The sequence below is a fragment of the Bombus fervidus genome, chromosome 5 (assembly GCF_041682495.2).
Source record: "Bombus fervidus isolate BK054 chromosome 5, iyBomFerv1, whole genome shotgun sequence".
In the NCBI taxonomy this organism is placed as follows: Eukaryota; Metazoa; Arthropoda; class Insecta; order Hymenoptera; family Apidae; genus Bombus; species Bombus fervidus.
In genome coordinates this window covers 12073390-12094143 of record NC_091521.1, presented here as the reverse complement: position 1 = coordinate 12094143, position 20754 = coordinate 12073390, and the positions used below count along the sequence as shown (strand labels likewise).

The 20754-nt window shown below is 32.5% G+C and overlaps 1 protein-coding gene and 1 long non-coding RNA gene across 2 annotated transcripts in view; both read right to left on the bottom strand.

Moving 5' to 3' along the window:
* The window catches only part of LOC139987265 (multiple PDZ domain protein), a 165995-nt gene extending 145350 nt beyond the window's left edge, over window positions 1-20645 (bottom strand). Inside the window, exons 1-5 of the mRNA XM_072003293.1 lie at window positions 20469-20645; window positions 20082-20154; window positions 19544-19926; window positions 19337-19462; window positions 19147-19262 (exon numbers count right to left, since the gene is read on the bottom strand). Coding sequence (XP_071859394.1) covers window positions 19147-19262; window positions 19337-19462; window positions 19544-19926; window positions 20082-20097 — 641 coding nt within the window. The 5' untranslated portion in view covers window positions 20098-20154; window positions 20469-20645. The remainder of the gene's footprint in view (window positions 1-19146; window positions 19263-19336; window positions 19463-19543; window positions 19927-20081; window positions 20155-20468) is intronic.
* Window positions 478-15137, bottom strand: LOC139987270 (uncharacterized). Its single transcript, XR_011799819.1, has 2 exons — window positions 14641-15137; window positions 478-2415 (listed from the first exon to the last, which is right to left on the bottom strand). It is a non-coding gene; the product is annotated as an uncharacterized lncRNA (long non-coding RNA).
* Window positions 20646-20754: the final 109 nt, after the last annotated feature.

Here is a 20754-nt window from a genome sequence, read left to right as displayed (position 1 = left end):
TTCTCACCCTCCCTCGCCCAAGTACATTCGAAAACCGGTAATAACGACTATGATCGTTTAGAAAATCGTTGCTGTTCCTCTATTGAAGTATTCCGATTGAGTAGTCTAGTTACCGTGTACTTGCGTATCTATTTAATTTTTCCCCGACAAAGATTAATGTAATATCATAATGAGGTTCGATATGTGTAATTGATTTAGATAGAGAAATACGTTTTTTTTTTTTTTTTTAGAGGTGTTTGATGTATTGAGTGTTCGAATAATTGTACCTTTGATTATTCATTATTTTATAGAGCAAGATCAATCTTGAAGTAATTTAATCAATTCAGGTGGGGGAACACGTTCTTTTTTTTTTTTTTTTTTTGAAGTAGGACGAATAAGTGGAATTTTGGAAAAATTATCGTGAATTATCATAAATTATTCAAATTACGATTTAGGCTTGGGAAATCGTTCTTGTCTTTGAACTAAAGATATAGAATATTGGAATAAATGTCTTTATTTACTTGTTCTTTTACACAAGACAATTAAAACTTAGATTTAATCTAATTAAGTTAGGTGAAGAAATATATTTTTTCAAGCTGCGTGAATTAGATTTATAGATATAGATATACTAGAATTATAATTTTGAGATTGGTAGAACGAAGTATAGTGTCTACGGTGTTTCTGAAACGCTACAGGGGTGCCTGATAAGGCAAATATATTACGTATGTTCAGTTAAAATTTATGGTCTAATTTACTGAAGTTACCCCTTTAATTACTCGAGGTTCTTCTGAGGGTTCTGATTAATTGCTACTTATAAAAAAAAATATTTCTTTTCTAAGCTCTTTCTTTGATTTTATCTTTGAAATGCAGTCTGACTAACAATTATATAGACGAATATTTTAGGAAGAACTATTTTTACATACAATTAATCATTTTAAGATCATTTGTCAAAGGTGTCTTGAATTCGTAAACATGTTGCGTCTAATCAATTCGGTTGATCTATTTTCGCGTGCAAGTAACACAAATTAATTACACCGATATCCTGATTATGAGATATACACGATGACTAAGCATCAGATACGTACGATAGGAAGAATTCAGTAATTTGACACATTTCACGCTGAAATATCGCTATCGCTACAGAACATCGTTATAAAACATCGCTAAACACATTTTCCTCATTTGCATGCTCTTGTTGTCGCTTTTTCTATAATTTTTTGTCCTTATGATTAACATCTACGATAATATATAACAATGATAATATATAACATTAATTACAAAACGAAAGACTTCCTATGAAGTTCGTTTAAATTTGTTCAAGTACACCAAATACACCGCGTTACATAGAGAATATTTCCAATAAACGACACTACAAGATATCTTGTTAACTGTGTTGTCTGTTACATGGCTTACTACTGAATTACCTAACTATACAATCAATTATTAACGTTAACACATTGTTGCTCAGGTGTTCGGTTATGTCTACACTTCCTCGCGTTTTTTAATATACATATAAAGAGTATGTATGTTCGTGGAAACCACGCGTAACAGTATTCGTGTACAACAATTTTCGAAACAACGAGACATTAAGATCTACCGAAGTGAGGAAGAGTTCACGTTCATTGCATGCAGTAGATATTCTTCAAACAACGGAAGGTATTTGGCCAACTATTGTGTAACAACGTGTATCATATAGCTTATTACTCGATTACACAGCTACAGAATTAACTATTGAAGCTAACACGTTATTATACTCAAACTTCTATGTTCTATCGATACAATATTCCATTTAAAACTTCTCCACCAATAAGGTACGGTATATCAGGACCACATTATACAACAATTCTTCGAACGACACTTAATATACAAATATAATATCTACTTCAGGATTAAGTAATTCCGCGTATACATGAAAAAGCAAAGAGAAAACTGTTCTGTTCTCTATATTCCAGCCGATATTTCATTGAAAAGCGATCGGATCGCTTGTGGGAGAGAAAAAGAGGTAACGAGACGTTAAAGTGTTCCAAACTGACAATCCACGAAAGACTCGACGGGGAATCACAAGTATTACTCGAGACGTGGCTTTCCGAAGCTTCCTAAAAGGAAGCTCCTCAGAGATAGCAATTGTCGCAGCCAGTTAAAAAGAAGACACTCGGATCGAACGAATGAAACGTGGCTCGTATTGATCAGCCTTTAACCCAACGGAGATACGCAAGCAGTTAAGGGTTAATCAATTTCATGTTACGACGTAGTAACGTGGCGTGTCGACCGTGTCAGAAACACGGCGTTATCCGTTGCAATAATTCTCTTGGTACACGTGGCCCGGCCTACTAAGTGGATAGAAACGAAACACAGCTGTATGATTTGCCTCTCTGGTGTGACTCGGGTTTTGCCTTTTTCTATTTCGTTCGACCTTTCGCGACCGTATCGCTGGTTCTGAAAGTGTAAAAGAACTATCGTCAATTTCGATGACCGTGTGCAATTTTTAGTCGAGCTTTATGATAGATGCGATGATGTTCTGGTGATGCACAAGAAGCGAGATCTGACTGCTCGTCACTTTTTCGCAAAGCGTGATAGCGAATTTTCATTAATTCGAATATTCACGCACGTGAACATTGAAAGGACGGCGGTTTTTAAAAAAAAGGAAAAACCTTCCGTCGATTTTATAGTCGAGCTTCGTGATACATGCGATGATGTTAGAAACGTTCGATTGCTCGTCTCTCTTTCTCGAACGTGCGATTACTGGCGTGTTATCGAAGTTTTACAGTTTGTAGCTTCCATGTGTAACTTTAAACTTGAATCTGTGAACATTCACACGTCAGAAGAGTTCTTTGAAAAGAACATGAGTTACGCGTGAACGCCTTCACTGTTACAACTGTATAACTTTCTAATTGAAAGCTAACTTTTCACGCTATATAATATCTTTCCACAGAACTGTATCTTTCCACAATCGTCACAATTCCCTATTCTATAAGTGAACTTGCATAAACGATTTAAACGTCACGGCAAATTAATTCTCGCTTTCCCAAGTGCAAGTACTACGAGTGCTAGAAGTACTAAAATTTCGCTGCTAGAAATTCGTGTAGAAATACATAATTTACCAAGTCATCCACGATTCTCGAGCGCAAGCATCTGAATCGAGTTTGAAAGCAAAGCGAAATTTGTCGTTGGCGTATTCGAACGAATGAAGTAGAAGCGTGCTAACTTCATGAAGAGAGCGAGCCATCACGGATACCGATCTCTATTGTACGTGCTTAAACCCACGCTCCTGTACTTGCTCGTCGACATTAGCCTCCTCACGAAACACCCTTGCTTCACCCTTAACCATCGAATTGTAGAGCAAAACAACCGCTCTGTGTAGCTATTCGACCATCGAGTTCTTTCGTTAACTTAGTTCACCATCTACGAATCCAATTAATCTTAATTTGGAAATTTTGTCTTTACAATTTCATACGCTTAGAAATTAAAGATACTGTAACACGTAAGAAACGCAGGTTTCGTATTTTAACTTGAAAATAAGAATCGTGACGAGTAAGAAAGTACAGGATGTGCTTAGTAAAAATAAAATCAAACTCGAATTCTGTGTTTAGAATATAATGAAAAAATTGTCATTGATTCTGGATTTTAAACTTGTCTTGACAGCGAGAAACAACGTAAATACGTGATTTATTTATTTTTCAATCGCAACAATTATTATGATCGAAACAATTATTCGCATACGAATGAAAGAACGGTAATTAATTGGAAGTGATTAATTCAACTTGAAAATTATAAATCTTAAATAAATACGTAGTTTAATTATTTCGGAATTTCTGTGTTCAAAATTCTAATTTGCATAAATAATAAACGAATGAAAGAAATTGTAACTAATTGCAGGCAACTAATGATTCAATAACTAATAATTTTGGTCTAAAATTGGCAAGTAAAAATTAAAACCCAATCGTTTGGTGTTGATGCATTTAAAAAGAGAACTCGTCGCGGAGAGGAAAATTTATCTACGCAATTATCATTTTTATTAAATGATATATAGGTGGAACGTTTATCTCGATGAATTCTTGTCATGTATTTGGTAGCTTTATGATCGTTTCGCTGAAAAACTTTTCGTCTTTTTCAGCGACAAGTCCTTTGAACCAGTTCTTACAAGCTTCTAGCGCATTCAGCATCCCCCCATTAAAAAACTTTTGTAAAAACCAGAATAAATGACGGTCGGACGATGTCCTGATGTCCTTCACAGTGGTCTGAAAATTCGCTCTTTGTAGCTAATGTTCAATTTTTCAAGCTCAGTTTTTTCAAAAAATGTTTGTTCCTATAAAGCGACAAACCTTCGAAATTTCATAATCTACAATATTATTCATTTTAGATAATCACACTATCGAGGGCGATGTTCTCAAAATAAAATTCTGACTTTCAAAATAAAACTACTTGCTCTATGTAGGTTTTATAGAATATCAAATTTGAATTATAGTTTAATAATTCGTGTCAATAGGCCTATTTCCATTATTTAATCGTGCTGTACCTATCTTTATCGATAAGCAAAACTAGTAAGGATTCTGTTAAGTATTTTTACCAAAATCCAGATATAAATAGCACAAAGTTTATAATAGTTTGAATTTCGAGAAGCTTTTTAAAAATAAGGTTTAAAAGTGACAGACACAGGATTTTTCCCATAGAAAACGTTAGACCTTCCTAAAAAGAATATATAAATTTGAGCTGCCACCTCCTGGCAGTTTCTACTTTTTACACTGAGTTTAAAAAATGGTCGCCTGAAGTATTGCAGCGTTCCGGGTGCGTTCGTTTGCAGCCACTTGATAGACACTCATATTGGGAAACTGAGAATTTCGATACGCCAACTAGTCGCAGAAAATTTAACTACTGAGAGTAGGTCGAGTATCCATATGATCATCAATGTTTAAATGGACACGCTGTGGAAAACGAATGTTTTCATATTTGTTTTAATGCTTTTAAATTGATCAGTAATAATAGTCATATTATTATTTAAATAATTATAAACATTTATGCAATGGAATTTTCTCCTCAAAAAAAAAAAAAAAAAAATAAAAGTAAGATACAGTAACTGGCATTAACGTATGTATCTTCGGCTACTCTTCGAAACAGAATAATCTTTTAGAAATTGCAACAACTTGCATTTTTATAAAAGAGTGAGAAGCACTAGTTTGCTAGACGATGTGTACAAATTTTTTGAAAACATTGCAATTGGTTGAAATCAAGTAAAGGTCATTTTTTACGACTGTTCTATTTGGATCCGTAATGAATATTTAAACAACATATTTTGAAGATTTACGACAGTTGTATATATATGCATGTTGAAAATTACATCAAAATCGATTGATGCAGAGACAAGCGGCAGGCATCGAAAGACATAGATTTATTGCAGTCACAGACCGAATTATCGTAAAAAATGCGATTTTCAACATTTTTAACCGTTTACAGCTCATAACAACTTTAACTAACCTCCATAAAATTTTTTGGTAAAATAACAGTAGTTTTTTGAAATACAGTAAAGTTTATACCTTTTTAAAAATTTCTTGCTGTAAAGTTCGTTACTGTTATTAATTAAATATTCATATTACGTTATATGAAATAAATTTCTGTTGAAGAACATCGATGTAGAGTTGTTTTTTTACTTTGGCCACGAAATACCGCTCTCCAAACCACTTTGCGTTTGACAAATGAAACCGATGGGATTGTACATTCCAAATATTCCAATATTTTTACCCGCTGTTCACCGATACAGAGCACCTAACGTTGTTTTGTTGAAAAACGACATCTCTTTTTCCATCGACCAGCCCAAGTTTTTCCGTTTATCTTGTTTGAGAAGTTAATCGTCTATAGTTAATCTAATATTCCTATAAACTTTTTTAAATTTCAGTTAATCGGTTTAAACTTATTAACAGTACGTTTAAAATTTAAGCACGAAAGTCTGCAATCAGTAATTGTCAAAAATTATCTGCTTCCCTAAAAAATTGTTTAATTTCTAATTTTCTAACATTTCCCTAACTATTACGAATTTCCAACGGATTTTTCCATCGAGGTAATCGATATTATACTATTCTGGTAGAAATATATCAGCTCTCCGTCAACTCTGACTCACAGAAAATTCGAGAAATAAATCAAATTGTCCAGCTAGGTCAAAGCATATTACTCACCATCGCTTTTACTTCTTAGGTCAAGTTCGCAGAGACTCGGTTTACTTATAATGGCTAAGTCAATCTATCTTCATCAAACATACCAAAACTTTCCCCAAAAATATACTTTGGTCCATTTGCAGTAACATTACATAAATATTATTATACCTAATGTCACGAAAATAAAAATATTTCTCCAAAAAGGAACGGACCGCAGAAAGTAAATAAGCGTATAGCAAGCGTTTCAGCAACCCTACGATCGCAAATGTTATATCGATACAAATGGGCACCAATTCCTCCACTTCCAATAACGTAAGGTTCGTTTTATATATTTCTTTATTTGATGTCGAACGACGTTCTGTTCTAGATGGTGGAAAAAGTTGATAAATATATGCTATTTTGCTATTGAACAAAAATATTACAGAATAATTAATCAGTTAGAGTAAATTAATCTGCAAATATCCGGAAGCTCTTCATACGCGATAAGATTATTGATACGTTATAACACCATCGATGCTACAGAAAATAAAAAGTAAAAAATAAAGCTGCACAGAAAATTCTTTGATATTCTAAATTTCTATAAGAATTCTCCAAAATTCTAATGGTTTATAAAAATTCTAAAATTTTCAATATATTTTTCTTATGCCTCTAAAAATAGTAAAGATAATTACTCAGCTGTATGAGCGATCCTTTCAAGAAGACAATAGCAAACAATTTTATTTTACGATTTTTATAGTCTCATTTATTTACATAATATTCTATCAGAAAGATAACCAGATAACTGTCCTTTTCTGAGCAACAATTTATAAAATGTAATCCATACAATTTAATTACAAATAAAGGAAATTGGCGTTGTTGCAAAATTACAACGTTATTACAATTCGAACACATCTAGATTATGATGATGAAAATTACGAGTCTACCCTATATATATATATATATACACATCAACGTCACCATCAAGATTAACCATCACTATCTGAATTAACTGTACCTAGTTATCTGTCTATGACAGTAGAGAATGCAATCCATCCCAATTATATAAATTAATCCCTTACAAGTCGCCTCCTCACGGAAGTAATTAAGAGGATAAGCAAATGTGCGTTCGAATTTAGTTGTCCGAACGCGAACTCCTATTATTTGAAGGAAAAATTATAGCTACTTGGGCAAGTCAACGAACATCTATTACATGATAACTGAGCAACTGAGTAATCGAGTTATTCGAATTGATGTGTTTTATCAGAATGGACGTTGTTCCACTCTAGTTTAGAACATGGTTTCTCGTTTCTCAATTCGTATCTCACGGAAATTAATAATCGTGTCAACAACATTTTTACTGCCTCTATCGAAATTAATTTTCGATATATCTAATCGATAATTTAAAATACGTGTGGAAAAAATTCCTACGAATAAGATTAAAAGGATCATTGATATTCCATTTTCAAAGTTAGCTGCGCGCAATTAAACTGTCTACTCGAGAGAAAACCGAGTAGCTTCGTTCGTGATCAATATCAAGGTGAAAAGAGTTGCTCGATTAAAGTAAACTGAGAATTGCCGCTTTAACGGCAGCTTAGAAGTAGTTTCGTTTACGGCCTCGAAATCAAGTAACCTGAGAATAAACAGCTCTTCAAATAACAAGACAGTTCCATCACAATTTCCTTCGAAATTAAGTAACCTGAGAATAAAGAGCTTTTCAAATAACAAGACAGTTCCATCACATAGTGTTACGAAGGGATTAACTTCTTAAGGGATGTGTACTGCCAACCTAGCGCTTATTAAAAGAAAATTACTCAACGGCAATTGAACCCCTGCGTTTTTGTTAAGAGAATCGTCGAGTATAGCGGATAGGCAATTTTTTACGTAAGCCTAATTTTCGTAGCTATCACTACATATTTTCATCCCTTATCATTTTCAATTTATAACGCTACAGAAGCTATTCTCCCACGTGTTTTCCCAATTATATTGCTCTTGTAACGAGAATGCGGTATTATTCTCAATCGAAAAATATAAAATATTTGTTTTATTCTGACCGTAATACACTCGCTGAAATTGTTGAAGTTAACCATATAACTTTATATCCATTGTACGATGCGAACGAAAGAAAGAAAGAAAAAAAAATGATATTAACCGAAATAATAACTGTACATTTGTTGAAGCTTCATGGAATAGCATCGATTAAATTGATACAGGAGAAATCGTTTTGATAACGAGTACGTTCGCCCATACAAATCAGTGAACTCGAAAATTATCGTTTTAATTCGGTTTAGTCAACGTTTGTGTCGATATTGGAACGCAGTCGACCATATCGATAATTTAAATATGTTGCAGGAATATATGTGGCATATATTGGCGGTTGAAACTTATATTACTTCAAAAAAAAAAAAAAAAAAAAAAAAAAAAAAGAAAGAAAGGAAGAAAAGAAACTTAAATTTTTAATATCGCAGAGCTTTGATGAATATTCGATCGATACGGAAGGTACGATTTTTGATATTCTAAATATTTGCCATTTCACGCGCATTTCGACGCATTTGCAATTCCAAACCGTATTATGGAACAACTTCTCTCTGTGGAGTTTGATAGCCGAATTAAAACGATAAATCCTTGACTCTCAACGAGTTACTGAAATAAAAGAGCAATATATCCGCTCACACGTATAAAACTCTAGTAACTTTATCGTTCAAATATTTCCCGAATAATTTTTCTTGATACTAATTACTTTTCTCCTTGACATTTGGTTCGTTAAGAATTATATTTTAGCTTTACATGGAAAAGAAATGTCTAATCTTTTTTAAACAAACTAAATAACGATAAAATAGATAAAATATTTCGAATTCTTGTGTCGTTTAAACGCTCGTTTAGTAATACCACGGTTACGATGAAATTTTTAGCCTTTCTTTGAATAAATTAAAAAATGATAAAATACAATTTAAATATTTTGAGTCCTTGCGTGATTTAAACAATACAAGTTACGTTTTACAATAAACGTAACAAAGATCGTGACAAGGCGAAGACGAAGCGATTAATTTGACCCGCTACAAAACGAACAAGGGAAACGTAAATGAGACGAAGCGGCAAGTAGAAACATGCCGTTGCTGGTCAGACACCTGGCTGGTATCATTGAAGGCGTTCACCTTTCAGTAGTTTCTCATAAAACTTGAAAATCTCCCTTGCAATTTCTTTCATATCGCTAAATAATACAAAGATTAGTTACTTATTGAAAGTACTTTACTTAACATTTTGAAGTAATTACATAAACAACTTGTAATAAATTGTACGCTCCTATGATACTTATTAGAAGGAGGCAGATTTTTCACGAAACTGCAATCTTCTTTAAAACATCTGTAGTATCGCAGATGAAATCATAAAAGTTAAAATTATTGCTTGTTGTTGTTTTATTTCAGTTCACGTGTTCCTGTACCCCGATACCAAAGAGCCAATATCCGTTAAATAAACAAACAAATAAATAGATACATTACTAGATAATTACATGAATAAATGAACAAATAGATCTAATTAAATCGATTACAGGAAGAGAATAATAATGATCCTTTACAGGACGAACAAATTTATTAAAACGAAATCATAGAACACTGGAATACAAGGAAGGAGCGACAATAAAAACATTGTACACGAAAAGCCGCAAATGCTACAGCAGAATCTAACAGAGAATAATTGCACCGATATCGTTTAACGCTTCAGTTTATCGCTTCGTTCGTCAACGATTAAAAAACAGGAAGGACAAAAAAGAAGTAAAACGAAGAAATAGAAAAAAAGAGGAAGAAAAGCGAGGTAGAAAGTGGATTTGTCTATTTAATGTCTGGACATCGATCGAGCAACATTGTTCGGATTGAATCAGCGACCGGCCATGCTGTTGAGGCATGAATAATCCAGAAAGCGGAATAATTTCGCGTTGAATTCGAATCTGAGATCGATGACGCCTACACCGACGGACGATCTAACCCAGTTTCACCTTCGAGGCGTGTACACACCGCCAGTTTTCCCGCAGAACGGAGCCAGGTCGATAAAAACACACGATTTTACACCTTTCTCCACTTATCCGTATGTTTCGCTGTCTCGAATACGAATATCCGATGTATGTACTTCGAGTCTTTTCCGATCAAGGAAAAGTCGTGAATTTTACGTTATTTATATCGTCATCGAAATTTTATATAATCAGTTCTCAATGTTTAAGAACGCTAAATTATTTCGTGAAAGAAAATGATGATTTACGAAAAGTAAATTTGATATTGTATAGTAAGTAAAAATCGATAGATAAATTCTATTTTAGAAACAAATCCTATTTCTTTTATTTACGTGAGATATCTAAGTTCGATATAGAGTATTGTTGAAGTATTGATATTGAAAACTGGGTCTTTAAACTGAACAAAAATTTCGAAGAAAAATTTCCTGTGGTCATTGTAGTGTAAAATATACCGATACATTTTATTATTTTTATTGCCAAGCGTGGCAAGAATTTTTTATTAAATTAAGGCATGCTACATCGACTTGGTAAAACAAATATCGAAAGCTGGCACGAAAAATTCATGAACAAATAACATTTTTCTCGTTAACGATTTATTAAATTGTCGTGTCTTTTTTCTTTATTTTTTGTTTCAATTGTCGTTATTTGCGAACAGGACGGCGTGACTCTTCGAAAAAATCGTTTAAATCAAAATTTCGACTCTCCCTCTTTTATCTCTGTTTCCGGTCAATTTATCGAACCGATGCAACATGTTTAAAAAAAAAAAACATAAATCACGGCCGTTATCATGGGAATTAAATACATAAATCGAAATGAAGCCTGAAAATGATCACACCCCTAGGGAGACCATAATTAACAAATCAATTCAGTCTTTTTTATTATCTCTACTTGACATACTTCGCTGATTAAGGGTTGCAATTTTGAACAAAACTTGAAAATTGTTTCATTTCCGTCGACAAGGAATTTCAAATTTTAATCGCATAAAATTTCATTTCTACGATAATTATTTATTATTTTACAATAGCAAATTTCAAACGATATTAAATTCATAGTTAACGCGAGATCATTATTTCTTCACGCTATAACCAACCCTGAACTTATCTGACAACCTTGCACGAATGTCTACTTTTTATCTCGACTCACAGGATCAAACTCTTAAAATTAAACTTTAAATTTTGTACCATTGTATCAGGAAAAGAAAGAAGTTGCACGCTATTTTCTCCCGATAGCTACGATTAGCTACAATGTAACTAACACGACTAAACCAACGCAAGTGTATTTATCCTAAAATTTATACACCAAGAAATTATTATTATGTAGATACCGATTACTAACGAATTAAAAATAAAAATTGTTAATTTTATTACCCACTTGTATTCATAACTTGACTATATTCTTGATCCCAATCTGAATAATAAGCAGCAACACTTTTCTTCACATGAACAATCTACGATCTGAACTATATTTCCCAGAAAACTCTGCTTTTTAGGTAACTACAGCTTCCTACAGTTTCTCGTTTTTTCTTACCATTTATTTAAAATTTAAGAATTATGTGACTCTCTCTTTCTTTGCTGCTGTTTACTATTTATTTAAAAATATAAAAATTGTCCAATTCTAAAAATATAACAAAGCAACTAAAGGAGGAACAAAAGTCTCTCTTTTCACTTTATCTGCTATCTGAATAATATTTCAGATAAATCTCTACTCTTTGTAATTACTTCTTTCTATCATCCCTCGCTACTTTTTATAAAAATCTACAAACTTTGAAACTTTAAAAACATCTAAAATATGAATATCTAGCTGAGCTAAATCACGGAATGAAAATCTCGCTTTCGACTCTCACTAAATCGCAACGTTATAAAATGCAAAACAGATCTAACAGCTAATTTTTATAGGGCGCTTTAGCCGTACGCGAAACATGTTTCGCCTCTGTGAAAACGAATATCTTAACGACATTTCAGCCCTTCGATGTACGAATACATGCACGAGAATTCTATTTACGTAAATTCTGATCGATCTGACACTTTCTGTCTTTCAAACGCGTAACGCAGAACAGTTTCTCGGCCGAATAACCTTTTATATCCTGCAACTCTTATTCGCTCTGACTATTTACATGCGCGAAACAATGAGGTATTTCGGAAAATCTGACAAATATTGCAGTTTCGAAGAATGGAATTTTTGAATTCTGTTAAAAATTCTATAGAAGGATAAAGAGTCAAATTGCGCATCGTCGCAGCTTGGAAATAATATAACGAATATAATATACTATATATAGCGTGATAATGTTGTACAACATACTAAAGGATAATATAGAGATTGAATATGATGTATCTACTAAAATATTAAATTTTATAAATAATATTTCATATGTTGAAATTATGTATAATACACTAAAGGTTAGAGGATTACTTGATGGAGTAATTTTTAAATACGAACCCTTACGATTTTAATTGGAAAAACGCAAGTTGCTATAAGAAATTAATACATTAGTAGCGATATTATAATAAATAACAAATATGCTAATTGTAATTATTAAGTACTAAATAATTTCGTAATAGTCAATCTTGAATAAAAGCCTCTATTTGAAACTTCAACTTATTAAAATGTTCTACAAAATTGAAAAAAGAGTTAGGAGATATGAATTCACTTTTATCGGAATATTTCTTGTCTATCGTTTTTCCTTAATCCATTTCTTTTTCTGTTTTTTTTGTTTTTTTTGTTTTTTTCGTCATCTCCTATAAAAGCAACGGATATGAACATCGACGTTTGCGCTACACGTGGAATCCAAGTTATTTTAGATTTGTAATAAAAAAAAAAACGAACACGCTGCATGTTTACAGATTTCCTACTTAAAGTAAGAAATTTCCATTCGTTTCACCGAAGCTGATAATTAATCTATCGTTCATTCATGAATGCAACGTATTGGTACCTGCTACAAGCAATGACGTAATCAAAATTTGAATACCTAATCAAAGCTAACATTAACAATTGAACCACAAAGCATAATTGTAAGCCACGTCCAAGTGAAATTTTATATTTCAAAAATGAAGAGAGAGGTGAACCATTAAATGGACAGTTCGATCAACGTTGCGTTAACTTGAAATTTTAATTGCAATTTTATTCTCACGATTTGCATTATCAAATTACGAACATTGCACGTGCAGTGATATTCTGTAAACAATCTATTGTACTAACAGCTATACCTTGATAACATTAATCAATTTTCCAATTTATTTTTAAATTGTGTTACGTTTATACAAACTTTTATTCGTATTTTACTACTGGGTCCATAATGCGTTAAACATTATAAAAATAATTCAAGATATCTAGATAAAATAATTAGGCCCAATTATTTTATGTTACATGAATCTGTGTCGATAAAACAAAGAATCAAAACTGCGAGGTACATTTCTCGCGTACGTTCGACTCGGTAGTTCTATTTACGATACGCACTTGCTACTGGACTTAAATGTAGAATACAAATTAAAAATCGCGAATACTTTTAAAATACTAAATAACTGGCCAGCGATAAACGTAAACAAATCCTCGCACTGTATTCTATTTCATATAACTCACTCCTTTTCCATTTCAAATTTGACAGAAAATAGGCTTCTTAATTTCGTCAATTATCGTGCGTGTGTTACTATTTGTCAATTTTTATACTTTAATGTGTTATAATACACACACACTGCCATTCTAAGTCGTCTAACGTTTACAATTATTACATTCAGACTAGAAATAAATGGACACTGTAATTACGAAATGAAGTTGGCACTTACTAACCCTGGAATACTATAGTGCATTCATACTCCATTCTCCATTCATATCTGTTTCAGTCCATGTAATATCTGTTCGTCAGAGAACTATACAATCGTCATGTATGACACGATTATTCTAAATTTGCATGGACGCGAGAAAAAGGAAACAACATGCTACACGGAAGAGACGTGTTCTTTTTGCATAAATACTACGCTAATAAATAGCACACTCGAAAGAAGTATTAGAACATCGTATAACATTTACTAAAATTCCATCAACATGCACAAAACGCGGGAGATGTTACTTTATAAACGATATTGTATGCTTAAAACAACATTCCTACTGAAAAACCACAAGAATATCCAGAACTTAGAGGAAATACGATACAACTCTGCTAGACAATGTGTCAAAAATGTTAAAGTTTTAACTCAGGAAATATCTGAGCTAACAGAAATCTGCCTTTGAAAACGAGAAGAACAACGAAAAATCAGCCACCTGATATCAGAACCTAACGTCAGAACGTTAGTGGTTAAAAGCGAACAATAAGTAATTTTCCCTCGAAAATTGTATAATTTATAAGATTTGTTTACTCGTGTCTAAAAATTTGAATAATTCTTAAGTAACGCGCGAACAATAGATGCTTGTTTGTCCCTTACGTTAAGTATCCTTTCGTATACTTCTCGTTTCGATTACTTCGGTACAAGCTTCGCGCTATAATCATCCGTGATTCTACATAGCGTTAGAGCCAAAAGTAAGGAAAAACACAACACGTACCACCTGAAGATTTCGTGGGGCGAATCCGCGGTTCCCGAGTTTCACAGCAACATAGTACGTTCGCGGTTCTCTGTTCACTCGCCCCTCCACAGATCAGCAAACATCAAAGGGCCATATCGCCAGAGAAAAGCACGGGGGTAGCCTCTATGTGGCGCGAAACGAAAACAAACGACAGAACGGAATAAGGACGAGCCGATGGGACCGCATAGTATCTCGAGGTTGTTCCACCAGCGCGAAGGAATCGTTGAACCGAAAGAACATCGAACTCGCGACGCGCTCGAGAACCAACAGTGAAAAAGAAAAGAAAAGAAAAGAAAAAAAAAAGGGTCAAGAGACTTTCTTCGTCTTCGACCTCTGAATACCTTAGCCGCGAAAAAATTCTGGCTATCGATACCTATCGCGGTGAATATACGGAAACTTGGTAAGAATACGTAGAAAGCGATGGAATAAAGGAAGAAGAGAATTGGAGAGAGGACGAGTGATTATACTCAACACACACGCACACACTATAATAGGAACGTGTTGGATGGTATCGCGCGCGCGTCGAATACCGACGACCTTTCTCGCTCGAGGATCAGTCGAAGACTGCTCGGCCGAAAGTGGGAGGCCTCTTTTTCGAAAGCATCGTTTTCTCCACGGTGGCGAGGCTTCCGGACAGAGGTAACCGAGCATGCGTGCCACGAGCCACCCGATCAACGCACCGTACACACAGGGTGTGCCAAGAAGCACGCCTGATAGAGCTCACCGATGAACGTGGAACGTGTACCACACTGTACAGGGTGTTTCATAAATGAATCATTCAACTTTGATAACGCTCAAGTTAGTGGATCCTAACGTTCTCCGGGCTTCGTTCTCACGTTTCCATCTTTTTAGATATCTTCCTTGTTGAAATACTTTATTCGTTAAAAAAGTGGAACACAAGCACGACAGTGAGAATGATATTGAATAGCAAAAGCGAATATTTAAAAGTTGTCTGTATTGTAATAATAATAATAATAATATCTGTAATTTCTAATAATATCTAGAAACTAAATACTTTATAACATTTTATCTTGTATTATCTATCTACATTTTAATAATATCTATTAAAACCCTGTTAACCCCGCTGTCCTCTTCGAATTTATTTGACCTGATATGGATGCTAGGTTTCAATAAATATTATTATATAGTATTAATTGGCTATTAACTATAATAATAATGATAATAATATCTATTACGATATAATAATATTATCCGATTAACATTATGTAATAACATCTATTGAAACGTAATATCCATTTCGGGTCATACAGATCCGAGGAGAACAACAGGATTAACACGTTAAGTGCCACGTGAGTTTTATATATTTCGTCCTGGGTGCCCCAATAGATTGAAACATACTACACTGTAATATTTAACTTTTACAAAATATTATATGACATTTGCAAAAAATCATACATATATATATATATATATCAATAAGACTTTTCATATTTTGTTCAAACTGTGTGAAGATATTTCATAACGTTATAAAAATATAACCAACTCAAAAATGATAGAATGTTACAAGGTGGAAATTCTCTATCATTCCAAAATATCTGAGAGAACTAAAGTCCTAGAATTTTTTAATGCCGTCTTTGTGCTCCTTTATCCGAATTAAAGTATTCAAACATGAGAATTAGAAACATGGGAATTTCAAATATTTCACATCTTTACAAATGAAAAAATATTTTAATCGTGAAGGGCAGATTTCGATAATTGATCATGGATAAGTACTTTATAGTACTTTATAGTACTTTAAGTACTTATAAAGGGTAGTATATTTGTAAGAAATTCTAGGTATCTCTTTTCTCCGCTGAACTTTATGACTGAAATATGGAAATTCGATATATTCGTTTCTCTTACACATGTGAAAGCAAAGGGTTTCTGTACGAAGTTAATTTTAAAAACTTATACATATATTTTCTGGGGCTAACGACGACTATTTAACGCTGAAACTAGACTAGAGTGATCAAAATTACCAATTCATAAGTTTTCATAGAAATTCTAGAATAAATTTATTACAATGTATTTTTCGTGATTTAAATGTTTTTGTGTATAATATATGGAGAAAAGCTGTTCTCCCTCTTTACCTGTCACCCTAATTTCTTTAATACCAGGCTTACACTTCGGCGCTACTATATTCTATCCAAATATGAACAAGATAGTCATTGTGAAAAAGAAAAAAATAAAACGAGTTTCTTTGTATAATTATTTGCTTAAATAATTGTGAGTATTTTGTGCCTTGATTCGATGTAAAGACAATAAAACATAATGCTATGCTAAAACCGGGAACAATATATTCACTACTCTTGAATGAGATATAATGAACATAGTAAAGTAAAAATTCATATCTCTTTGCTACAAATCGACTATCTAACTGCTACTGAATTTCTCTATAGTTTGATAGCATTGCATCAAATATGTAGAAAGAGCAATTATACAAAATGCTATGATAACACTACACATTCGAACAATAGAATTCTGATAATGTAAGAGAAACAAATCTAACCAGTGTTTAAAAAGATAGTGATCCAAAATGTGTCTTTGGATAACTACGCATAAAGATATAACTTAAGTGATAACTATATCCAATACTATTATCTAAAAACTGTGCTTCGCCTTTCCAACAATGAATGACAATAATAAACTAATAATTTAAGAGAATGATCAGCGCCCTTCTATGGAATTAATAGATTATAGATTAATAGATGTTCCATTCCAATTTTTTTTTTTTTTTTTGTATATTATGTTCCAAAAATAAATAAAAAAAAATGCCTCGTACTTCTCTTTATATTATATTTTGTTAAATTGTTGTACTGTTTGCAATAGATTTCATGTATCGAATAACACTTCTGATTCAATTCACAAATGATAAATCCTAGTAAACAAACTTTTTTCCTAACAATAATTGACAAATTAATGCGCCAACCTGACGGATATTTATTAGTGAGTGCAAGAAAACAATACGATAAATTTTTATAAAGCTTTAATTAAATGGAACACAAACGTTTTCTCTAATATCATAATTAATTAGATCAAAAGGTGGTAATATTTCTATAGAAATAGATATATTGCGAAAAAAATTTTATCTATAAATCAAAACGAAGAATTACACTGAATTGTCTAATTGGAATAGTAGCGACTGAAATGAATTTTTGGAAATTTTCAAGTTTTCATTATATTTATATTATTACATAAAATATCATATTATGTTTATTGATTTAAAAGAAGCTTTAAAATTTTACCGACTGCTATCTATTATCGATGCTCCGTATAAAACAAAACATGTTGAATATTCGACATTTTTCAAGAATATTCGACATTTTTCACGAATATTCGTGAATGATTATGTTCCAAATGTTATCTGCACACGTCCGTCCTTCGACGTCGATATTCATATTTTCTATATCTGTCGAGCTTACGTGGCACAAAACAAACGAATATTCATGTACCTTGATTCGCATTAATTTATCGACTGCAGCCAGAACAATATTCGCTATTCGGCACGAATATCGAATAATGTAACGACATTTGCGTGTTTTAACGAGAGTATTGAATATTCGAATGCTGTTTCACATCACGAAGCTGTCTCTCCCTATTTCCTAGCATAAAAAGATTAACTGTGTCTATTGAATGATACATTCGAAAGTTTAGAATAATTCCATAGTATAAAATTAGAATTTGAATACTTGAGTGACTTAACTTTGAAGAAATTTATTATTATTCAAAATTTCAGAGTGCAATTAAAATATAAGGACTTTTAGCATAAAATATGCGAAATTATTTCGCAATCTTTAAATTAAAAACTTACAGATTAATACAGTCAAGAAAAGAAATTGAATATTGTGAGTTTTGGAAATTAAAATAATAATCCTAAACTGTTAGCTAATGATATGATACCTACTGAAATTGATTAATTGATTGAATGGGTGTTGGAATGAAAATTTTTGTTTTACTTTAGTTAATTAACGAACCTAAGTAAAAGTTGAAAATTTAGAAGAGTTTAAACAGAAACATGCTTGCATCTCATAATCTTTCAATTGATTTTCATGACACTCGAATGTTTTTTAGGAAGAATACCAAATTATTTTGCCCACTAGATGCTTTAAATGATACGCTGGAGTATTTATCAATTTTTTTAGCAGAACATTTTTAGGATCAAAGAATTGCATTACGAAACAATCCGCGCGAGATTCCATTGTTGCTTATATAATGTACATGCTATGATATCATCAATTTAAAAGCTACGTGATATATTAATTATATAAGCACGGAAAAATTTTCAGAATTTTATACAATGCTTAAACGTGATTCAAACTTATCCGAAAGTATGTATTATGTTCTACACATCGTGAAAGTAAAAACATTTCTAAAACTTTCTATTCAACTATTTATTATAATCTTCAAATATTTCGATTAAATAATCGACCTTGTGATTTCTAATATTATTTGATAACTTAGTTTACAAATCAATGATTGACTTACCAGCCAGCTATGCCATTGGGTTGTATCTCCTGCAAGAAAATACCCAGCTCTCCTTTATCCTTACTGCGAAGACCAACCACACTAAATCCCAGACTGGTTCCCTCTGGTTTATACAACTTGAAGAAAAAATTATTGTGCTTAATACCTCTGAATGTTTAATAAACGTTATAATAATATATATTTTACAAACCTGCACAGTAAATACTTGACGACCTCTTGCTGCAGCTTCAATAACCTTCTTAAACTCTTTAGCGTATGTTGTTGTTGTTATTGGAGGCATTCCCATAACCTCTGACGCAAGACTTGGGCTTGTGACCTATAATAAAGTGAAAATTTAATACTAAATACAAAGGGAATTTAAAAATACATTTTCAGAATATTTTGAAAAAAATTTTACCTGCGCACTAGTATCTTCGCTGCTGCTATGCACCAGTGGAGCAACTGGAACCCTTTGATCTTCTAGTTCACTGCTATCCTGATATAGATCTTGATATACATTTGATCCAAGTGGTTGCACTGGCGTACTAGGAACAGAAAGTTCCAGTTGTCCACTAATGTTAATATCAAAATCGCCAGGAATAATAGATGGATGCTGCCCCAGTTGGGTGTTTAATTCGATTAGTGAATCTTGAATTGTCACTATGCTGCGGAATACCGGATCTTCCAAAAGAGAAATTAAGGATTTTATATCTTGAGTCGTATGCATTTGTAGTTTTGGGTCATTGCAATCCTCCACCCTTTCTTGAACATGCTCCAATAAATGAAGAGCTGTAGATATGTCTAAAAATGTTGGAGCAAAAAATACAAATTAATATTATAAAAACTGATGTAACCTAATAGATATTGTTCTTAAAAGTAATATATAAATTTATAACACTTTTCTATCAAAAAATAAAGATGTTTCACTAATTTTAATGCATTAAATTTATATTGACCTGCACTTAGAGGCATTTTGTTTTTGGTAGATTTTCTTCGGCTAAATGTGTATAAAAAGTCTTGTGAATCCCCCTGGAAAAAGCATATGTTATAAATACATGTATATATTACTATAATTATACTTTATATTTCATATATCGTATGTTTTTAATTTAGCGAAATGAAATTGTTAAAATGTATCTTAACCTCTATAACAGACAGGAATTAAAGAGCAATAAGTAAAATTTGTAATTTTTTTTATACAATTTGGTCATTAAAATATCATTAAGAAGTTCTACAACATTACATTAACTGTCGTTAACTTTAGCTGTACCATGAATTTATCGTAAATCAATACGTGGTCACATAACTGCTTCAAATATTAATAAAACTACAACTTCTCTTACCTAAATTTCTTCGAAAAATTGAAGTAGAAGGCAAACAGATCGCGAGTCGATGATTCTCAAGAAATTTCACGGTCACGCACGAGAATTACAATCGATTTCTTGAAATATCACAGGAAACGTTTAATTGCATTTTGCTATCAGCTGACTATGCCAAACTATCGAATGCTTGACAGTTCTTGGATGGGGAAAGAGAATATAGATCGACTCCACCAATGAAATCCAATCAAACATTACTATCGCGAAATGCGGGAAATTTAAATATTTACTGGTGAATATTTTAGTAGGA